Source organism: Crocodylus porosus, unplaced genomic scaffold (genome assembly GCF_001723895.1).
Source record: "Crocodylus porosus isolate Cpor-Errol unplaced genomic scaffold, CroPor_comp1, whole genome shotgun sequence".
NCBI lineage: Eukaryota > Metazoa > Chordata > Crocodylia > Crocodylidae > Crocodylus > Crocodylus porosus.
The window spans coordinates 35,699,545-35,720,071 of NW_017728943.1; the positions used below are offsets into that span (position 1 = coordinate 35,699,545).

The following is a 20,527-nucleotide window of genomic DNA, read 5'->3' on the forward strand; positions in this document are numbered from 1 at the left end:
CTAGTTTTTTAATGAGGATGGGGTGGGAGACGGTGTCAAAGGCCTTGCTGAAGTCCAGAAAGACTACGTCCATGGCGACACCTGCATCCAATGTTTTTGTGACCTTATCATAAAAGGCAATCAGGTTGGTCTGACTGCAGTCAGGTTGTGTCTTCTGCAAGTTCAGGCTTTTCACCTTTCAGTACAAGATGTTTGGTCTGATTATCTGTCCGTTTGACCTTATTGTCAGTCAGTCTTCATTTTTATTTAGTTCCAAAAAACTGAAGCAATTTTGATCCCATTAGTGTAGGCAAAAGCTTGATTGTGACAAGATCGTTTGAAGGTATCCCTTGTGGATGTTGGGCTGCTTGGTTAAACCAGAGTTCTGAATGCAATGATGATTTTTTTTTTTATTGTTTGGCTATTCCCCATTGCAGCGTATTGTAGAAAGTGACTCAAGGGCTGAAACAGCTGAAATAGTTTGAGAGAACTCTTTAAGGAGATAAAGACAGGGAATTTTGTGAGCACTTAGTATTGTATGCAATTATTTACTGATTTTTATGATGGAAATCTTTTCTTGAAGAAAGGCATTATGGTTTTAGAAAAAGCTGACAGGTGCTATTGATAATTGTATGTGCTTTCCAGTTCCACCATCCTGTTCTGAGCTGGTTAGAAAGGCATTTAGAGAAAAATATATTTGTTGGAGCAATGACATTGAGCCATTAACAGCAGGTAGTATTATTAATTATTCTACTGTAATGTCTAGGAATCTCCTCCCCCTCCCCTGGATCAGGACCTGTTGTCCTACGCACTGCATATACATATATCAAATCTAATTATTGGGGAGGTTGTTTTAAATTCAGGGTAGTCTTGGATTTGGGCAAATAGGATATATTGTCAAGTGAGACAATGTATGGGCTGGTGGCCCTTGGATAAATAATGAGGGAAATAGTGAAAATACAATAAAATGTTCATGTGGCAGAATAAAGAGTTTTATTTATTTTTTTTTCTATTTGAATGTTACATAGAAAGAACTCACAAATATTTTTAGGCAGAATCTTGTGGCTTTATTTCAATGAAAAAGGAGAACTTATGAGCCAGCAAAATTAAATGTTAAGGGTTTTCTATTTTTAGTGTGATATGGGGTGGAAACATTCATGCATACTTCAGAGTGGAAATGCTGTAACTTTTGTTAATTAGTGTGGAGGTAGTATGCCAGATGTCATACATAAATATCCAATGCCTAATTATGTTTTTATCCTTTAGAAAGGAAACAGTTTTTCTTAAGTTGGCCAGCAAGGATTTGTAGTTCCTCCTAAGCATTTACAAAAGCTGTCAAAGCACTTAGTATATTCAAGTAATAATCATAAAAGATATCTACGTATTATATGCTTCCCCTTGCTGTTTACTTTTTGTGCATTAGTCCACATGAGCCTCAATTCATCTTGCAAGTAGTACCTGCAAAGTTATCCTTGCTTCTCCAGAGGTTAATCAGATTCAACCTTACCTGCACTTAAATTTGCATTTCTCAGATTATGCACAGAATTACCCACTTCTAATTTTTTTTATCATACAATCAAATCACAAGTCACTATGTCACCTAATATAGAAAGCTAATGTTTGGCAGCATTTAAAGTGTAGCAGATGGCTGCTGATTATGACCTGTTCTTCCTTTCGTAGATAGTCCACAGAAGCTGAAATCTCCCTTCTTTCTCCCTCCATTTGTCTTTTTTGCTATTATCTCTTATGTTTTCCTTATGCTCTCCTGTAGGCTAAATATAATGCATAATGTAATGTAGCTTTATAATACTATCTAACTTTTTTTGCTATGCAGCAATGCTTCATGGGAGATCAAGAAGTGTGTGACCTATTTTTTAAAGTTGGAGTTCTTAGATCTGGAGTGATTTTTTTTTTGCATAAATGAGAATAATCACCAGGCAAATTTATTTTAATGCACTTTTGTTGGTCATCTTACATATACAAATCTGTTTCCTAGGAGAAACTGTGTGCGCCTCAGTTGTGTGATAACATGTATGTAGAGAACTGGAGGATTTTTTTCCCCATTGGTTCAAAACAGCATGTTGCATTTCTTCATTTCAATTAAGATTGATTCCTATTACCTTGTTGACTGCATGATAAGGTTTAAGTACTTTTGTCACATTTTACATGTGTGATAATCATTTGCTTTAGTGTCCTTAGCTGAGATATTCCTTCTTTTCACTGTGGTACAGAATCTCACAGGGAAGTAGGGAACTTTCCTGTACCCCAGAAGAGGCTGTGTTCTCTAGCATTTTGGTGTTTTGGGATTGTCTGAGTTTAAAGGTGGTATAAATAAAAATCTTGTCATGAACACAGACACATTTACCTTTCAGCAGTATTATAACCCTAGTGATTTAGTGCCTTATTCACCTGATGCTCCATTTTACCCAAATCAGATGGGTCAAGGGTAGCGTGGGCGCTAAGGTGCATGGTTGACAGCCCAGAGGTTGCAAGTTCAGGGCCGTAACAGAAGTGCTCATGGCACAGCTGTGTCAGATTCCAGTGAATCTGTGAATTCTGCTAAATACTTTGGCACAAGGACATGAAAAGGAAGGAAGGACCCAAATCAGGCTTTCCCCAGTTATGAATCACTTGCCCAGTGTCATTCTCCAGATTATGCAGATCCTCATTTATCTGAATGTTTTTATTTCCCCCAAAATATATTTGAAAAATGGGCTTTCTGTGATTAACAAACAAAAAAAATTAATGAAAGTCTGAAACTCCACCAGACAAATCTCTGCTGCGAAAATCCCGGACAGTAATTGAAGTTTCTGCTTGTTCTAAAAGAGGTTTTCTGTGTGCTTTGCACTTTGAAGTTATCTTGTTTGTGATTTAATAACTGAAATATTTGGAGTGAGGACAGGATTGCCCCAAGGTATACAGCATCATGTGGTCTTATTGCCCCCCACCCCTCCCAACATCATACATGCATTCTTTAGGTGTGAATGTGCAGCCTGTTTATTGTCTTTGGCAAAACCTAGATTTGTGAGGAATCTGGTACGCGTGTTTTCTAGTGTAGTGAATGTTATCAAAACCATTTTGAAGTTGTTAACTGCTGCCTTATCATTGGCATGTGCCAGCACTGTTACATATCCTGTGCAGAGATTAGTAACGTTGAAAAAACAGTCCAATGAAAAGAGAGAGGTCCCTGCACAGCAGGAGTAGGAACTTGCTAGTTCCTGTTTAAATGAGCCGAAAACACACAGGTTCAACAATCCATCCCCCCGGGGCAGGGAGAGCACGCTTCTCTTTTCAATGGAGGGTACTGTGCATGGTCTGATACGCAGCTTTGTTCTGACATGACTTTTTTTTTTGCATTTTTTAAAATTCCTTACCCAACAGGGGTCAGCAAAATTGCTAGTGGACCATATAATTCTGAGTAAATGGGATGCTGGTATCAGGAAAAAAATGTTTTTGGACTGTCACTGTTCTCTTTTCCCATTTTTCTGCTCTTTAAACTGGGTTATGGAATAGTATGGATTTATGTGTTCTTGTAGATGACATGCTTTACCCATGGCAATTGCAATAAAATAATCCTAGCCAGTTTTGTTCATGAGTAGTACCCATGGGTAAAGGGCTCCTAGGGCAGGAACTTGTCTGCATTTCCTCTGCATTTGTCACACTGTTGGAAGAGAAGGTGGGTATGGAGGTGGGAGAGAAGGTGTAGGAGAGAGTTTCTCATTCTGTTAACATGTATCTGTCAAAGGAAGATCATAATATACAAGGACAGTATCCTTGGTGATAAATGCTATAGGATGATGGCTGGATTGCCATATATCCACCCACACAAACAAGCATGTGAAACTTGTGTTGATAGTCGCCTTCTAATCTGGGTTGCCTGTTTTAGCAGACAGTAAAATCTCATTTCCTTTGTAATGTTATATATTAATTGTGCTGCATTATATGACTACCTGCTAATGCTGCTCTAAAAACAGCAGTTCCTTTGTTGTTAACAAGATTTACTATAATGTAATTAGAACGGGAGAGGCTAGGACATAATCAAACACAAATATAATATTGTTGTTAATTGCATCCAGATAATTGTGTCTGATGTTGATGTTTTACCTTTCTGTGAGCAACATCCTGTTAGTTCTCTGTTTTGGAAGTGCTGCAGCTGACTGAAATGTCATGTAAATGTATGATATGGTTTTCTTGGACTTGGAAGCTTGAGCATTTTAGGGTTATGATGCAGTCTATCTTCAGACTGCAAAATAGCTCAGAGGTGTGAATGACCATCGTTCATCTGAAGGGGCATAACTCTGAAGCCTGCAAATGACAGTTCCAATGTCAGTGTTGTTAACTAACTCGTGTGTGATGATTTTAGCAGAAACACCCAGCTACAGCAGCAACCAGGGGTCTTGGCAGGACCTGAGCAGAGTGCCACCACACCTACCTTCCCCCCAGATCTCACTTTCACCTGAGCCCTGCAGGACATAAATAAAAAAAACCTCCCTCATAAACCACCCTCCTTCCTGGAATCCTTCATCTAAAATAAACTGCAGGTGTTTGCTTTTATCTCACTTTTCATGTTGGCCTGGGTTAGCATTGGTAGATCAGATTTTTAAAGTACAGTTTCTGAAACTATGTGACCAATGCCATCATTAGTAATTAGGTATCCAGGTTGTAGCTATATTGGTCTAGAGGCAAAAGGAATCAGAACTCATGGTAGAGGTGATAGCTATCTTTTTTTAGACCAACTAGATCTTTTGCAAAAAAAATATTTAATTGCAAGCTTTCAGGCACAAACGCTCTTCGTCAGGCATAGAAGAGAAGATTGTAACAATTCTTCTGGGTAGAAATGAAAGTTCATATTTCATAGGAAAGTTGAAGGTGTGGTAAAATCTCGTGTTTGGAACAGTTCATTTTATGTACAGATTAGGCTTAGTAATTGTTTTTCTAAGATACTTCTTCTATTTCTTCTCTAAATCCCGCAAACAAATCTCCTGGATATCCTGGAGAGGGTCCAGAGAAGGGCCGCTTGGATGGTTAAGGGCTTGCAGGCGAAGCCCTACGAGGAGAGACTAGGGCACCTGGCCCTCTTTAGCCTCCGCAAGACAAGGTTGAGAGGCGACCTTGTGGCTGCTTATAAATTCATCATGGGGGTACAGAAGGGAATCGGTGAGGCTCTACTCACCAAGGCGCCCCTGGGGGTCACAAGAAACAATGGCCATAAGCTAGCAGAGAGCAGATTTAGACTGGACATTAGGAGGAACTTCTTCACAGTTAGAGTGGCCAAGGTCTGGAATGGGCTCCCAAGGTCGGTGGTGCTCTCCCCTACCCTGGGGGTCTTCAAGAGGAGGTTGGATGGGCATCTGGCTGGGGTCATCTGAACCCAGCACTCTTTCCTGTCTGTGGAGGGGGTCGGACTCGATGATCTATTGAGGTCCCTTCCGACCCTAACATCTATGAATCTATGAAATCCTCTTATCTTGATTTCCTAAATTTCACTTGTTTGTTGCTAACATTGTTTGGCTTCTGTTACTTTTTTCTGAGGGACTTCTATTTTTATTGACTCATTAATGTTTCCCAGGTACTTATGCTCACGTACAGTCCTGTGCTCCTATGTGGGAAATGCAGCAAGACTCTTTCAAGACCCAGTGCCTCCGTCACCTTAGAAGCTAGTGACATGCTCCATAGCCTCGGACAGCCTTGAGGCATTCATGACAGTTGGTCATTGGGGGATCCCATTAGTACAGGGGTGGGCAAAATGTGCCCTGCGGGCCAGATGCAGCTTGCCAGCCCATCCCATCCGGCCCTCAGAGCCCCTAAAAAATTTAGAAAATTAATATTTATCTGCCCCTGTCTGCCTGTCATGTGGCTTGCCAAAACTCAGTAAGTGGCCCTCTGCCCAAAATAATTGCCCGCCCCTGCATTAGCAACTCTTTTACAGCCTGATCATGTCACAAAGCATCAGGGAGATGCAAGCGTCTGCAAAGCAAGGAGGTACTTCATAGGGCATTGCACATTGTGGCACTCCCTTATGGGGCAGATGTGAGGGTCCAAGGCAAATATTTTCAAACTGTCAGCATGAAATTTGACTGGTTAGTCTGTTGCCCTCTTCTTTTGGGCACTTAAGGTATGAATGAGGGTTGGGAACAAAAGAAGGGATTCCTGCAAAATTTGAATGAGGCAAGGAGCTGCAGAAAGAGAAAGGAGGGTCTTCCAGCTGTGGAAGTTCTTTGATACACTGAATAACTGGAATCTGTGTTTGCTTACTCTAGAGCAGTGGTGTACAAACTTTTTTGATCGCGCACTCCTATCTATATAAATAGAAGTTCTAATATTTTCTTCCTACACCCCAGTGGATCGTCTTGCACACCCCACTTTGGAGACCACTACTCTAGAGCAGTGAAAGCCAACCTTTTTGTAGGGATATAGGTTGTAGACATGTTGGTCTAAGGATGAGGTTCTTTGGGTAAATCTGATATCTTTTATTATAAACCTACTCAGTTTGAAAAATTCTTCTGTACAAGCTTTTGGGTATAAATACCCTTAGTCAGGCTGAGGAAGCATCTGCAGTTAGTGTGTACTCTACCTGGATGGAATGAAATGTCAGAGGCTGCTATGCATGCAAAAAAAACCAGTTAGTGAAGACGTAACCTTTTTTGCAGGCATGCCACCAATTAAACCCCACGTCCTCTCCAAGTGCCATTCCGTTTCCTTTCCCCTCCTTGATCCGCTGCTCTGCTTTCTGTTCCCTGTGCTGTGTGCCTTGTCTGCTATTGTGCTGCCTGTTCCCTCCCTTGTTTGCTGCAGCCACACACAAAGGCTACCTGTGGCATGCAGGTTGGCTACTCCTGTAGTAGGGTCCTGTGTGATGCTGGTTAAGTCACTTAAACCCAGCTTTTCAGAAGTCATCACTAATAATGAAGTTTTCATTTTCTGGCTGTCTGAGAACCTGGAGACCAATAAGCAGAAGCATATCAAAGCACTCATGACTGCAAAAATCTTAACAGCACCTGCGCTTTGAAAATGTAGTGGCTGACGTAGTGCTAAGGGGTCTGGCATATAAAGTCCCAGGTGTCTCAAAAATAAGGCACCTGAAAGTAGTAGATACTCTTGACTTTAATCTCTGGCTCAGTTTATACTCTCTGATGCCCGCTGGCATCAAGATGGTGTTGTAAAAATAAATTCATTAATGTTTGTGAAGCACTTGGGGACTATGATGATGAATGTCCCTGAAAAGCCCATGTGGAAATGAATAATTCCATAGTCAGCCCAGGGGCTGAATAGTTTGCAGTAAGGAAGGCATGGGCCATGTGTTGAACAATGAGCTGAAAAGAAATTATTAAACAGCTGCACAGTGAGCAAGTACCATCCCTTGTGTGCACAGATCTCGGCACAGGGTCTGTGAAAAAAGACTATCATATTGCATAATCTCAGGAGGGCCAAGATAAGGTTATGTGTCAACCTCAGTTTTGGTATTTTCTTAACTTTGGGCTGCTTTGTTTTGTAACCTTAGTAATACCCCATATTATGCAGTGTGTATGTGTGTAATATACATTATTACATTATGTGTGTAATATACAGCTGCAGAAGCAGCTTCTAGGACCAGGCAATGCATAGCAACTTTATGAATTAATGACAAGTAGTCAGAAGAAATGCTGCTAACTGCTGATGCCAGGACTTTTGTTGTCTCACCAGGAGTCAGAAAACCAATGCCTCCTTGTCCTGTGTGAATGCAAGGTAGGCCAGGCACATTCAAAATCAAGGTGATAATCTACATTTTTGCTATAAAAACAACTGTTGCTGTGTAAAGGAGCAGGAGTAAATACTTCTCTGCTCTTTTGTGCTAGAGCTTTCAGTTTTGCATTCCTATTGCTAGCTGGGATTTCTGTTAGATGATCTCTGTAAATGAAAGAATCATTTTTTCTGTGCAGTGCATGCAACTGCTCAAAAATAGGCAGAGAAAGAATAGTTGTTTGGGTCTGTAGCATTAGCGCAGACATTCACAAAGAAGTTATATTGTGGAAACAGCACTTCAGTAGTGATTCCACAGATCCTAATGCTTCCTCCTTCTGTATCAGGGCAGACTGGAACAAAGCTGTCACAGGGAGCTGTGTGTAAGAAAGCTGAAGTTACATGGATACTCTCAGGTCTCTCCTTGCAGCCCACCAGCTGTACAGAAGACAGATGCACAGCTTCACCTTCTTTCCTCTCCCTGCACCCAGGCAGTAAAGGTAGAAGTGCATCAGTAGAAGCTGTGGACAGCTAATAATACTTTCAGCAGTATTAAATAGCATTAATTTCCTAGGATAATTTGTGACTTTACTTCAGAGGGGTTGAAGATCAGCAGTGACTACCAGCTGACCACAGAACGGCTGTTGGTCTGACCATGCTAACATAGTTGCTGGGAGGAGCAGTACTGGATTTTTCTTGTCTTTGCTAGCAGCTACAATATACAGCAGCTGTGAATAAATGACTCCACAAGAAGTCAAAGGATTTTGAAGTTCCCAAATAACATACTTCATAACTGCTAAGAAGTCTGAGATAGCATAGCATTCAGATTTCTGATTTTTCATTAGGTTCTTAAGCTGACTCAGGTTTAGAATTGGAAGATAAAACTGATCCAACTGAACCACAGGAGAACTGAGGTAGTAGCTTGATCTAAATCAAAGTCATCTCTGTGTTTTTAGTGTTCTGCCAGCTGTTGATTTAGCCCTTTACTCTCCATCTGCAGTGTGATTTATGTGGCATTTCTTTTAGCAAGCAAGTATACTTTCCATTATCATTATATAGACTTTGGAAGCCAAATCTTTGGAGTGGTGAAAAAGATGTGGTATTAGGATAGTAGTGTTCATAATGGTCATTAGTGCTATGCTGAGCTACAGTAAGGGCAGAAACTGAAGTGTGATTAATTGTGTAACTATTGACATTAATTATATGATGATTTCTGCAAAAGGTATCTGTTAATCTAGTACTTCCTGAATTTGCTCTCCATTTTTCCATATTTTAAGATGCATCTCTTTCACTCCCTCAAAATATTTGATAAAAATGTTATGGTTATCTTTGATCTCTTTAGATGGATATGGCAGAAGAAGATATTAATGGAGATGAATACCCAGCTGAAATTCAGGATTATCTCTCAGCATTTGAAAAATCTCTTGGTTGTGTAGATGAGATGCTGAAGACTATGATGTCAGTTTCTCGGAGTGAACTTCTTCAGAAGGTAAAGAATCCCTCTCTAGCCATCTCTTTTTTCATTTGAAACATGATGGCATGTGGGAAGCCCTGTTAAAGTGCAGGGTCCCATTGTGCTAAGCCTTGTACAGGCTGCTAACCAAGCAGACAATTTCTGCTTTAGGCACCTTGTGTTTGAAGTAATATTTTACATTTATAGAAAATGTCTTATCTTAGAGTGCTTCACAAGCTAAGCACTGAGTTGCCTCTGAGTTGAAATATGGCACCACCATTCAGAATTGGTGGTTCTTTAGGCCAAAGACATCTCTGCCCTTTGGAAAAGTGCCTTGGGATCTTTCATATTCTCTGAAGCAGAAAAGGGTTCTTTCTTCACAGTCTGTCTAACAAATCTGCATGTAGTAGATTTCAAGGCACCCCATTTGTGCATCTAGGAGGGATGAAAAGGAAAGCAGGTGGTGGTGGGATGTGAACTTTTGGTTCCTTGGTATGCAGAAACTCCTGATTAGCCCACTAAACTGTTGCCTCCAGCTACATTAAGAGCAGGTTGAAGGCAGCCTACTTCTTTTTTTCAGGCTATAGAGACAGGGCAGGCTATTGCCTGAGGACTTTGTCAAGCATCTATATATTTTAGCATTTAAACTCAAGTTGTAATTTCTTTCTTTGGGGCAAGAAAAAGCTCATGTAAAAAGGAACTTCTTCAGCCTGTAAGGGTTTCTCTGTAAATAAATTATGAAGAAAACATCTTGACAACACCAGTCCTTTGATAGTATCCATGTTAGAGCTGGTGAGCCGTACAGCAATGTTATCAGAGTTTCTGGAAATCCTATAGGACTAAAACAATAAATTGACTTTGACAGTCAAGAAAAAAATCTCATTACACTTCTTGTTCCTTTTGGTGTAGGGCCATCATATACTGAGCACACAGAGTAACGTGTACAGTGTTGTATTCATGAATTCTGTGACATACTAAACTTACTTTAGAACTTTAAAAAAATTTAAAGAACTTGTTTTTTGTGGGGAGGGAGGGAGGAGTAGGAAGAGTAAAGTCATTTTGAGAAAAATCTAGGTGACCAAATACACGCTTTATCCTGAGAAGTATAGCAGGATTGCTAAGCACTTGTCAGCATTTGGTCCCATAACATTTTATCAGCCTGTGGCATTTAATACAGAATGGAAAACATGAATAAATATAAATCAGGGAATAACCTTGTGCAGACAGAGAGAAGGGGATTAGAGCGCATGGTCTGCAGACAGTTCTTGTGCTGACTTAACTGCTTCAGGCACAGGTTTTATACTGAAATAGTTAAATTGGTATAATCCTTACTGTGGAGGTAGTTTAAAGTATAATTGATTTTTCCACACTTTTAGGGGGACAAGCTATGCTGGCAAAAATTGCATCTTCATTAATGGGGCCATACTCTATCCCCCAAGCTCTTTTAAGCATATACAGCCCAAGAAAGATTGTTTGCAGTTTCTGTGATAACTCTTCAATTTTGCCCTGTCTAGCAATGTACATGTCCTATTGGTTCTATACTATAAATATTTTCTCGTGGAATTATAAAAAAAATTGTGTATATTTCTGAAATCCATTGTGCACTTCGGAAAAAGAAACAGTGCAGGAGCAAATTGTGGTGGTTATATTTTCTTTTTTAGTTGGATCCTCTTGAACAAGCAAAACTGGATTTGGTTTCTGCATACACGTTAAATTCGATGTTCTGGGGTAAGTATAAGGCAGCGGGGTTATGTTGTAGAAGGAGACTATGTATTTTAACACTTTCTAGGTAGCTGCGTGTTTTCAGTAATCAAGTATTACACAGTCATCTTCTTGTCTAGTATTTTGCAGTTATTCGGTCCCCAAGTTTATTGCTATCCTCAGATCAGGGCAAGGGCTGCTGAAATTCTACATGAAAATTAATTACATAGCTCCATGTATGTAAATGAGGGCTTAAGTCCTTTTTCTTTTTTCCAACCTCTTCCATCTTTTTTCACAGCTATAAAATGTTAACCATGTTTATATTGTTACTGGAAGAGTCAATGAGAGTATTTTAACTCAAACCTTTAAACAGCATAGTTGGGCTCCAGCCTTGCAAATGGTCGTGAGTGAAAGCAGCCATTCACCTGTGTGCCATCTTCTGCACAATTGGAATCATAATTATTTGACTAAATAACATTTGACTAAACACATTTTTTCTTGTAGTATATCTGGCCACTCAAGGGATCAGTCCCAAGGACCATCCAGTGAAACAGGAGCTGGTAAGATACTTAAACCATCTGCACTGCAAAATTCTATTTGCCTAGGTCCAGTAATTCTTACATAATTAAACATAAATGAACTTCAAAAAATTGATACAAGTTGTCATGCATGTGTTTATCATGTGCATGTTGTTATACAACAGCCAGTTTGTATACCCTGTAGAGCTTTCTAAATTAAGAGTCATGATAATTTTGGCTCAAAACAGTATTGCTTATTGAAAGCAAAATTGTAGAGCTTGCTCAAATTGGAAAAGCAGAACTAGATACATGGTATCAACTTATCTTTCCTTTTTTCCACCTTTGTTTGGAAAATTGGACTCCAAGCAGACCAGCTTTTTCACCTATATCTTTTGTATGGAAAAATGTTACATGTCTAATTGTAATTTATAACTTCCAGTATGGTGTTTTTTCCTATAAATACTTGGAATCATGTTAATCTCCGAGGGTGCCTTTTCTTGCTCTTGTATGACTCTAAAAGTATGGTGTGGTTGATTTACTAGCAAAGACGGGAAAGATTTCTCCCCCTTTTCCAATTCCTCCATTAATTCATTTTCTCAGCAGTAAAGAATCCAGTTCAGCAACAAAGCTAAAAGCTTTTTTGGCACCAGTTGTATGTGTACTGTCCAGTAATTCTGCATTAGTGACATATTTACAACCTATAATAAATCTTTTAGGTTTGTCTTTATATTCCATTTAGATGCACGAGAACAGTATATAAGATCTGCTATCTTGGAAATTCTGCTGACATAAAAAATCAAGTGAAATAATTTAACTTAAAGAAAAATCAAAATCAAAACTCATCATTACTGTTTTTAATTGCATGTATAAATAAGAACTGTATTACATCTACAAATAGTAATATACTTTACATATACTATTACTATTACAGTACATCTAAAGTAATTCTTATATAATCAAGGTCAATAGCATGTATACAGTGCATTGAAGAGTATAGAATCTACTCTCAAAAGCAAATTATCATAGTCTGTATTAATCGGGTTTTGTAACATGGAGCACATCATGAAAATACTAATCCAGCTTTTTGTGGCAAAATGGCTAGTTTTTGTACTGTGCAATAGGGTTGCATTGTTTTAAATGATCTATTCTCACAACATACAGCATAAAATATAAAGCAGAATGCAGTTTTACTTGATATTTGTTGATGAGTAAGAGAGCATAACTATCCTTGTATAGACACTCATCTAGTTCTGTCTCTTACATGTATCAGTATGAATGAATAAATATTGTTTCCCTCCAAGAGATGATGATGTTATTATCATCCATGTGGAAAGGGTATAAAAATAGTCTCACTTACTTTTTTGGTGTACGTGCAGAAGGATTCAAATGGTAGGGCTGCGTGAAGCTTCAGTCCCTGATTTGATTCGGCGGAGATTCAGCCCGATTCAGTGGCTGAATCTCTGAATCTGAATCAAATCAGGAGACCCTTTAAGTTCTCCAAATCAAATTGGAACCCTCCAGAGAGATTTGGAAGGATTTGGTGATTATGAAATAGACACAGCTTTAAATGTTTTTTCTATATACCTCAAGGTGCCAGGGGGCTCATGAGTGCTGTGGTACTGGAGCATCCCACAGGAGAGTGTGGGGCATCCCAGCACACTTGGCAGCAGACCCGGAAGTGGACCACAAGCACATCTGGTCCACTTCTGGGTTCACTGTGAAGTGCATGGGGGGACCCTCCCATGCTCCTGTGAGATGCTTTATCCACCCCAGCATTCCAGCACTTGCGAGCTGCGCCTGGTACTTTGAGGTATGTAGAAAAAACACTTAAAGCTGTGTCTATGGCTGAATCACTGATTATCCAAATCGGCATTGAACCTTCAGATTTGGATTTGGCCGAATCAAATCAGGGACAGTGATCTGAATCAAGGAATCGAATCACTGTCCCTGTTTTGGGCTGAATCCGAATCAAATACGGCCCGTTTCGCGCACCCCTATCAAGTGGTACTAGTGAAAGTTATCAGAGTTTGTTTCTTTTATCTTCTTGCTGAGATGTTTATCAATTCCTTTTCCCTGTGCTCATATGTGTAGGGTTGCCTTCCATTCCTCCTAATAATTTTGGTTGTGTCAGAGAAGTAATATATCGTACTAGGATTTCTTATCTAGTTCAGATTAACTAGTTAAAGATTAAATTCTTTTTCTATGGAAATAGTGGCCAGTGTTTTGCAAAACAAGTCTGATAAATTAATTAATTGACATCACGTAGAATCAGAAAAAAATAGGTTTGGCAGGGACCTCAGGAGGTTGTCTAGTCCAACCCTGTACTCAAAGCAGCAGTCCCCAGCTTTATCATCACAGCTATGGCTTTGTCTAGTGGGTCTTAAAAACCTCCAATGATAGAGATTCAACAACTTCTCTAGGTAACCTGTTCCAGTACTTTACTACCCTCCTAGTGAAAGTTCTTTTTCCTAATATCGAACTTAAATATCCCTTGCTGCAACTTGAGACCACTGCTTCTTGTTCTGTCATCTGCCACCACTGAGAACAGTCCAGCTCTATCCTCTTTGCAATCACTTTTCAGGTAGTTGAAGGCTGCTGTTAAATCCTCTTGCTGTTTTCTCTTCTCCAGACTAAATAACCCCAGTTCCCTCAGCCTCTTCTCAGAAGTCATGTGCCACAGCCCCCTAACCTTTTTTCATTGCCCTCTGTTGAACTTTCTTCAACTTGTTCTTATCCTTTCTGTAGTGGGGGCCCAAAACTGGACACAGTACTCCAGATGTGGCCTAACTAGTGCCAAATAAAGAGGAATAATCACTTCCCTTGATTTGCTTCTACTAATGCAGCCCAATATGCCTTTCAGTACACACACACACGTAGACACACATTATATGTGAGTATATATACATTAATATATACTGGCAAGTGTGAAATGCTAATATACGCTGGCAAGTTGAGAGCAGGGTGCCCAACAATCAGCAGATTGTTAGCTGGGCTGTACTGGGACCCAGAGTGGCTCCTTTGTGGTCTCTGGGATCTGTTGATGATCAGCTCATTGTTGGCTCAATCAGGACTGCACTGGGGCTACAAGTGGCTGGGGTGTGATCCGTGGAGCTGGTTGATGATCAGCTGATAAGAACTTTACTGGGGCCAGTTTGATTCCAGGTGCAGTCCTGGAGCCAGCTGATTGTTGGCTGGCACATACCACAGTAGGGATGGTTCAAGCCCTGGTGCAGTCCTAGATCTGGCTGTCAGTCATTTGATTGTCTCTCGGCAGGTACTGTACCAGGGCTAGTTGGACAGTTCTGTGCAGTCCTAACCTTGCCACACGTTCAATTTAAGGCGTGATGAAAATAAGCTACAGAAATAGTACACATTTTTATATATTTTGGTAGCTGCTTTCCCTTTTTATGGCATTCTTAATTGCCTGAATGTGTAGTTGGAGTGCTGTTAAAAGACAATTAAAAGATTAAACACATCTTAACTGTAACATCTGCCAGGGGCTTGAGTCACAGAGAAATTAGTCTTGTTTTAATCTAAGGTCAAACAAGAAGCCTGGAGTATGGTAGAAATTGAACCAGATCCTCTGAAAAATAGTTGACTCTTGTATCTTATGTGTTTGTATAAAACATATGTCACAAAAACAATCATATGCTTTTAAGCAAAATGTAATATAGGAATACCTTTTTCTTTAATGCATGTAATATAGGAATATATAAAATAAATGTGCACATGACTTAAGTTTGCACTCTATGTGGGGAAAACTGATGAGTTCACTTGCAGGGTGGGATTTATCTTTGTAAGGACTTGCTGTGAAGGTCCATAAGCTGCCATACTGTTTGACAAGAATGTGCCAACATCAAGATATTACATGTGCTTATTAGGAGATGTTTGAAATTGTCTGAGGTCTGCTACCATAGGTACTGTCTCTGGTATGGCAACGTTACATTGCAGAAAACCTACTAAAGCAGTCTCCAGTTTGCAAAGAATCTACCAGAAAATGAACAGAATTGAAATGTTTTATTCGGCTATATGTTACTATGGTAATATACAATGTTTCTTATCTGGTGCACTGTTATTCTCACTGTTTTTTATTTTATTTGCACACATCTTAACAAAATGATATTCAATGTGCTTTATATTCTGGTATCTTTTAGGAGAGAATAAGAACATATATGAACAGGGTTAAAGAACTAACAGACAAGAAAAAAGCATCCAAACTGGATAAAGGAGCTGCTGCTAGGTTTGTAAGAAACGCATTATGGGAATCCGCATCTGAAAAGGAGCCTACATCCAAAATTTCCAATAAAGCAAAAAAGAGAAAAATGGACTAGTTCTTATCTTTCTTCTTGTTTTATGTATCAGGTATGGGATCAACTAGAACATTATTTTTAAAAGTCTTTTGGATATTTTTATGGCACAAAAATAATATCTTGTAACAACAGTTTGATCAAATGAGCTGTAGTGAGGACCTGTACTGCATGTAGGGCAGTGCTGTGGCCTGCTGAGCCTGTATTGGGGTCAATATACATGTACAGCTGAAGGTGAAATTTGATGTTAGTTTGTTAGCTTTAGGCTTATTTCTCCACATAAAAATAAACTAAGTATTTTTGACAAGTTTTATGTAGTATCATTTTGTGTATTTTGTTTGCTTTTCTTAAAGATTGTTTTCCATTGTAATTCTAAAGATTGGAACCATTTCATTTTTGGTATGTTACTGTCCATGGAATATTCAGTCTTGAAGAGTGGGCTGTCAGTGTAACCGTTGTTTATGTAGGAGCCACTGGCTTTTCAGTACACGTGCATATGAAGAGCTAAATTTTGTTCAATATCCAGTGTAATATATATACATATCTCCTTTTCTATCTCAGCTGAATAAATACCATATATATGTCCTATATGTCTCCATTGCTTTTAAGTACAGATGAGAGCTTTAGTGCTGTACTATGAGATGGATAGATTGTCAGCAATACCCTTGAGAATGGCAAGAATTTGGACATTTTTTTCTTATTTACTCAGAGTCTAGGTAGGGAAAGTATTCTCTATTACAACAAAAGTATATGACATACTGTGCAAGTATACTGGTTTGTTTGTTTTTTCCTCAAACTAACAAACTGCCAGTTTTGTTTATTCTAAGGAGAGGGATATTCTTAATATCATGGTGAATTGGTTCAGAAGACCTTCACTAGTTCATTTTTGAGTAAACTGCAAATTCATTAATTACTGCATATATGTGTGTGCGCACACGCGCATGTGTGTGTACGCATGCTGAAAGATAGTGGGCTTGTCAAGTGAAGTCAGTCCTGAGGGTGCTGCGACCTTCGGGGCACCTTAGATACTGTAACAATCCTTCTGGTTTAGTTGAGTTGCATCATTGGTGATTCTTCGGACAGAGTAACCTGGTGGCACCCATCTCCTCTCCAGGTATGGATGACTATTGGCTTGCAGGGAGCTCATCTGTCCTTTGACAGGTATTGTATTGCTTTTAGTCTTGCTGGGTGTACACACACCCTCTTCGCCCAGGTCGGGGTGCTTGTTTAGTCACCCAACAACCCAACCATGGAAGAGGCTGTACTGGTTTACATGGTACCAGATAGCAGACCAAGAGAGGCCCGGCCTGACAAGGGGTATTGTCAAGGGTGGAGTATAAATGCATATAATAGAGACCTGCAAGGTGAGAGTGCTGCATCAGCGATGGGGCCCACATATGTGAAGTAATGCAACCTGCTTGCTCATGAAGAATATCATATCAAATACAATCAGTGCTATTAACTGATGCCTGGTAAATGTTATAGCCATTAAGACTTCAATCTTGAATTTGCATGTTACAGGCATTGAGGCTTGCCTCCTGGGAGTGATGTTGATTAATATGGGTTTTATTGAGATAACAAAGGCTCTTCCACTTGGTGCAGATTTCAGGATTAAGGCTTTGTGGTGGTGCAGAGTGAAAAATTTAACACCAGAAATGGGGTAGAATTTTCACAGATGTAAGCCACAACACAAGATGCATTGGAAACGTGAATTGGGCTCATTATCTGAACATAATAACATGTGATTCACATCCTCTTATCTGTTAATGTGAAAGACCAAGATTATACTGAACTACTGATTTAGACCTGTGGTATGCTGGATTTCTTTATTATATATGTGAGCTACAGAATATAAATTAGAAAGTTACTGTCCATGTACTTTTTTGGCATAACTGTACCACAAAATGCTTTCATAGAATGTTACACTGATTAGAATGAGGTGGTGTAACTGAGGCTGTATTATGCCTGACCATTCAAAAAGTATTTTCAGATGTTTTCATAAACTCTCATGTTTTCACTAGACACAGGTGTATTTATTTTATACATTTAGAAAATGCCTCAGTGAATGCTGTGATTGAAGCCCAGGCCTAATTAAATATGTAATATCTCTTATACTTGCAGGACTAACTGTTGATCTTTGTTCCAACAAAGGTCTTTCTCCTGCAAACCATTATGCATAGCCCTACCTTTGCTGTCCCATGTTGTCTCACTCAATTACTTGGGGCTTCTCACATGCATGATAGTGCATACATGTTTTGTCAGGTCAGGGTCAGAACAAGGATGTTACATTTCCTATGCATAAATAAATATATTTATGAATAATGTAACAGAGTGAAGAAAGAAACCCTGTTACTTGGTGTCTGAAGGGAGGACCATGGAACTCTTTTTCCTGAAAGCGGGGAAAAGGGGGTCACACAGAAAGGGAAGGGTTGATAGCTGATTGGACCCAGCTGACAAGTATCTATGCACCGTGTGGAAATAAAGGAGATGAAAGCTTCCGCCACATTAAAAGGCAGGCATCTAGAAGAAGAACCTTGCCCTCAGGGTACTAGAAGGGAGAAGGAGTCCATGGCAGACAAGACAAAACTGGACCGCGTAAGCCTGGGGAACTGTGAATTTGCCACCGACTGGTGAGCAGCAGGGTACCTACCTGAAGGATTGCAAATAGCAAGGGCTGCTGAAGACTGGTCCGGGGAACCTGTAAGGAGAGAGTTGGAGAAGAAATTAAAAGGGCAACGGGTGAGGGAATCGCTAGTAATTCTGAGCAGTGAGGAAACTATCTCAGTTAATGAGCAACAAGTGTGGCGTTAAGACTTTGCAATCATGGTTCAATAAACAAAATACATTGTACAGTCAACCGGGTGGTCAATGATACTACGCCTCACTTAGGGAATAATTCTTGTTGTACACAGAGCAGGTAGTTAAGTCAGTTTCAGGGCAATTAATCACTTCATAGGCAAATAGTTGATGGCAATGTATGTGTCCTAGGATAGCTGATGTAGCATTATTTTACATGTATTAGAATATGCAATACTTTTGTGGGTCTGTAATATTTGTGAAGGCTGGGCTTTGTTATGGGGGTCTTTTGGGCACTAAAGCTTGTGGTTTATCTATAAGAGTATTAGATCTGCAGAAGTTCATTTTTCTACAAATTGGTTGTAAGGAAGCATTGCTGAAGGGTAGGGATAAAGACACCATGTATTTCCAGACAGCCCTTCCTCTTGGAATTCATGATAATGCTACTTTCCATTCATAGGATCCAGGGTCTCAAATGCTTTATGAACAGTTAAGCTTCAAAACAAGTGGTCAACAATATGCACTGAATGTGAAATGACTTACTCAAATTTATACAGTTCTTTTAACAACTGAGGAAGGAACTGCATGCCAAAGTCAAGGATTCTGAGGCCCATCTACTATAAGATGAGTATTTTGGTCCTCTTTTATGCAGCACAGTTTCTTGGGGAGGAAAATGTGGGGGTTAAAGTAAAAGAAATCTTAACCTATATCTCCTGTCCAGAAGCAGGGTTAGGAGAGCTTGTGGATTCTTGCTATAGCAGCTCTGATTGCCTCTATGGTGTTTGATTGGGTATAGCGTACTGTTCGTGGAACCTGTCCATTCAAACTTGGTCAAAACATGTGGGTTCTAAAAGGGGGAGTGAGCTTAGGAGGCTATGAAGTCCCATTGCACCTTCTTCCATGACCCTCCGTGTTGCATAGGCAGCAGAAACCCAGTATTTGCATGACAAGCAGAGGGTGTTAGATTCTGCTTCCCTATTGCTCCAGGTGAACACCAGTACTTCTCCACTGACTGTGAAGTTTGTTTATGCCATTGAAATGTAGCCTGTGCCTCAGGTTTGCTCCTTTTGTCTTCTTATGTCTTCTTTGCTGGAGGCAACTCAACTACCATGTTAAGCAATCCAAATAAGTCTATCACTACTAGAAGGTTAAGAACTCATTTGTAATAATTAATGGATTGTGGTACTAATGAACTATTTCTACAAAAATGCTAAGCATGTAGTAGAAGCCTGGTGGATTGGGAGTTCTGAGCATGCTCAAGGGTTAAAATAAAGCAGTAACTTAATGCTAAGCTGTTCCTAAATGGTGCAAATTTCAGATGAGTTTAATTAATTTTAAGTGTGGGGAAAGAGATGTTTCATCTGTTAATTTACTGTGCTGTAATTACTTCTCTTCCACTGCAAGCTGCCATGATTGACAGGGTCTTTGCCAAATAATTTTAGCAGTTAACGCAGAGTTAGCTTCCATCTGTCAGAACAGGTCTTTCCTGAATGAGTGATTGTAGAATTTTAAAAGACAGCAGACAGTGAAACCTGGCTCTTGTTACTGTCCAAGGCAAAGTGGAAATCTTTCAATAAGTAACCTATGGAATAAAATTATATTTTGATGTGAAATCAAATATTAGGAATTCTTTGTTACATTAACTATACTTAAATGTTTTTGCTAACTTGCCTACAATCTCCAATTGCTACTTACAGTAATTATAAATGAAATGGCTTAATCTTGATATATAGAGGTCTCTTCTTCATTTCTAATATGAGGATTATTGGATGTAAATTTCACTTATTAATTTAAACCATGGAATGGCTTCCTGGCCTCAGTGGAGTCGAAAGAAATTCATACTTCATCTTATTGTAACAATCATAACTGTAAACACTATGTGATTTTTCTCATCTGTGTTTGGGGTGGGTTGTAGGTTGTTATTATTACTATTAGTATTACTATCGCTACTAATAATATACTGTCTTTACTATCATGCTATTTACTTTTAAGTGGTGTTATTATGTGAAAATTATATTAGTTAATAGAGATATCAACTGATTATGTTATCAACT

General features: G+C 39.4%; 1 protein-coding gene across 1 annotated transcript in view; it reads left to right on the forward strand.

Annotated features, from left to right (window-relative positions):
• Positions 1 to 16,259, forward strand: part of C1D (C1D nuclear receptor corepressor) — a 21,776-nt gene extending 5,517 nt beyond the window's left edge. Inside the window, exons 2-5 of the mRNA XM_019549152.1 lie at positions 9,041 to 9,187; positions 10,813 to 10,879; positions 11,357 to 11,412; positions 15,525 to 16,259. Coding sequence (XP_019404697.1) covers positions 9,041 to 9,187; positions 10,813 to 10,879; positions 11,357 to 11,412; positions 15,525 to 15,701 — 447 coding nt within the window. The 3' untranslated portion in view covers positions 15,702 to 16,259. The remainder of the gene's footprint in view (positions 1 to 9,040; positions 9,188 to 10,812; positions 10,880 to 11,356; positions 11,413 to 15,524) is intronic.
• The last annotated feature ends 4,268 nt before the right edge of the window (positions 16,260 to 20,527 follow it).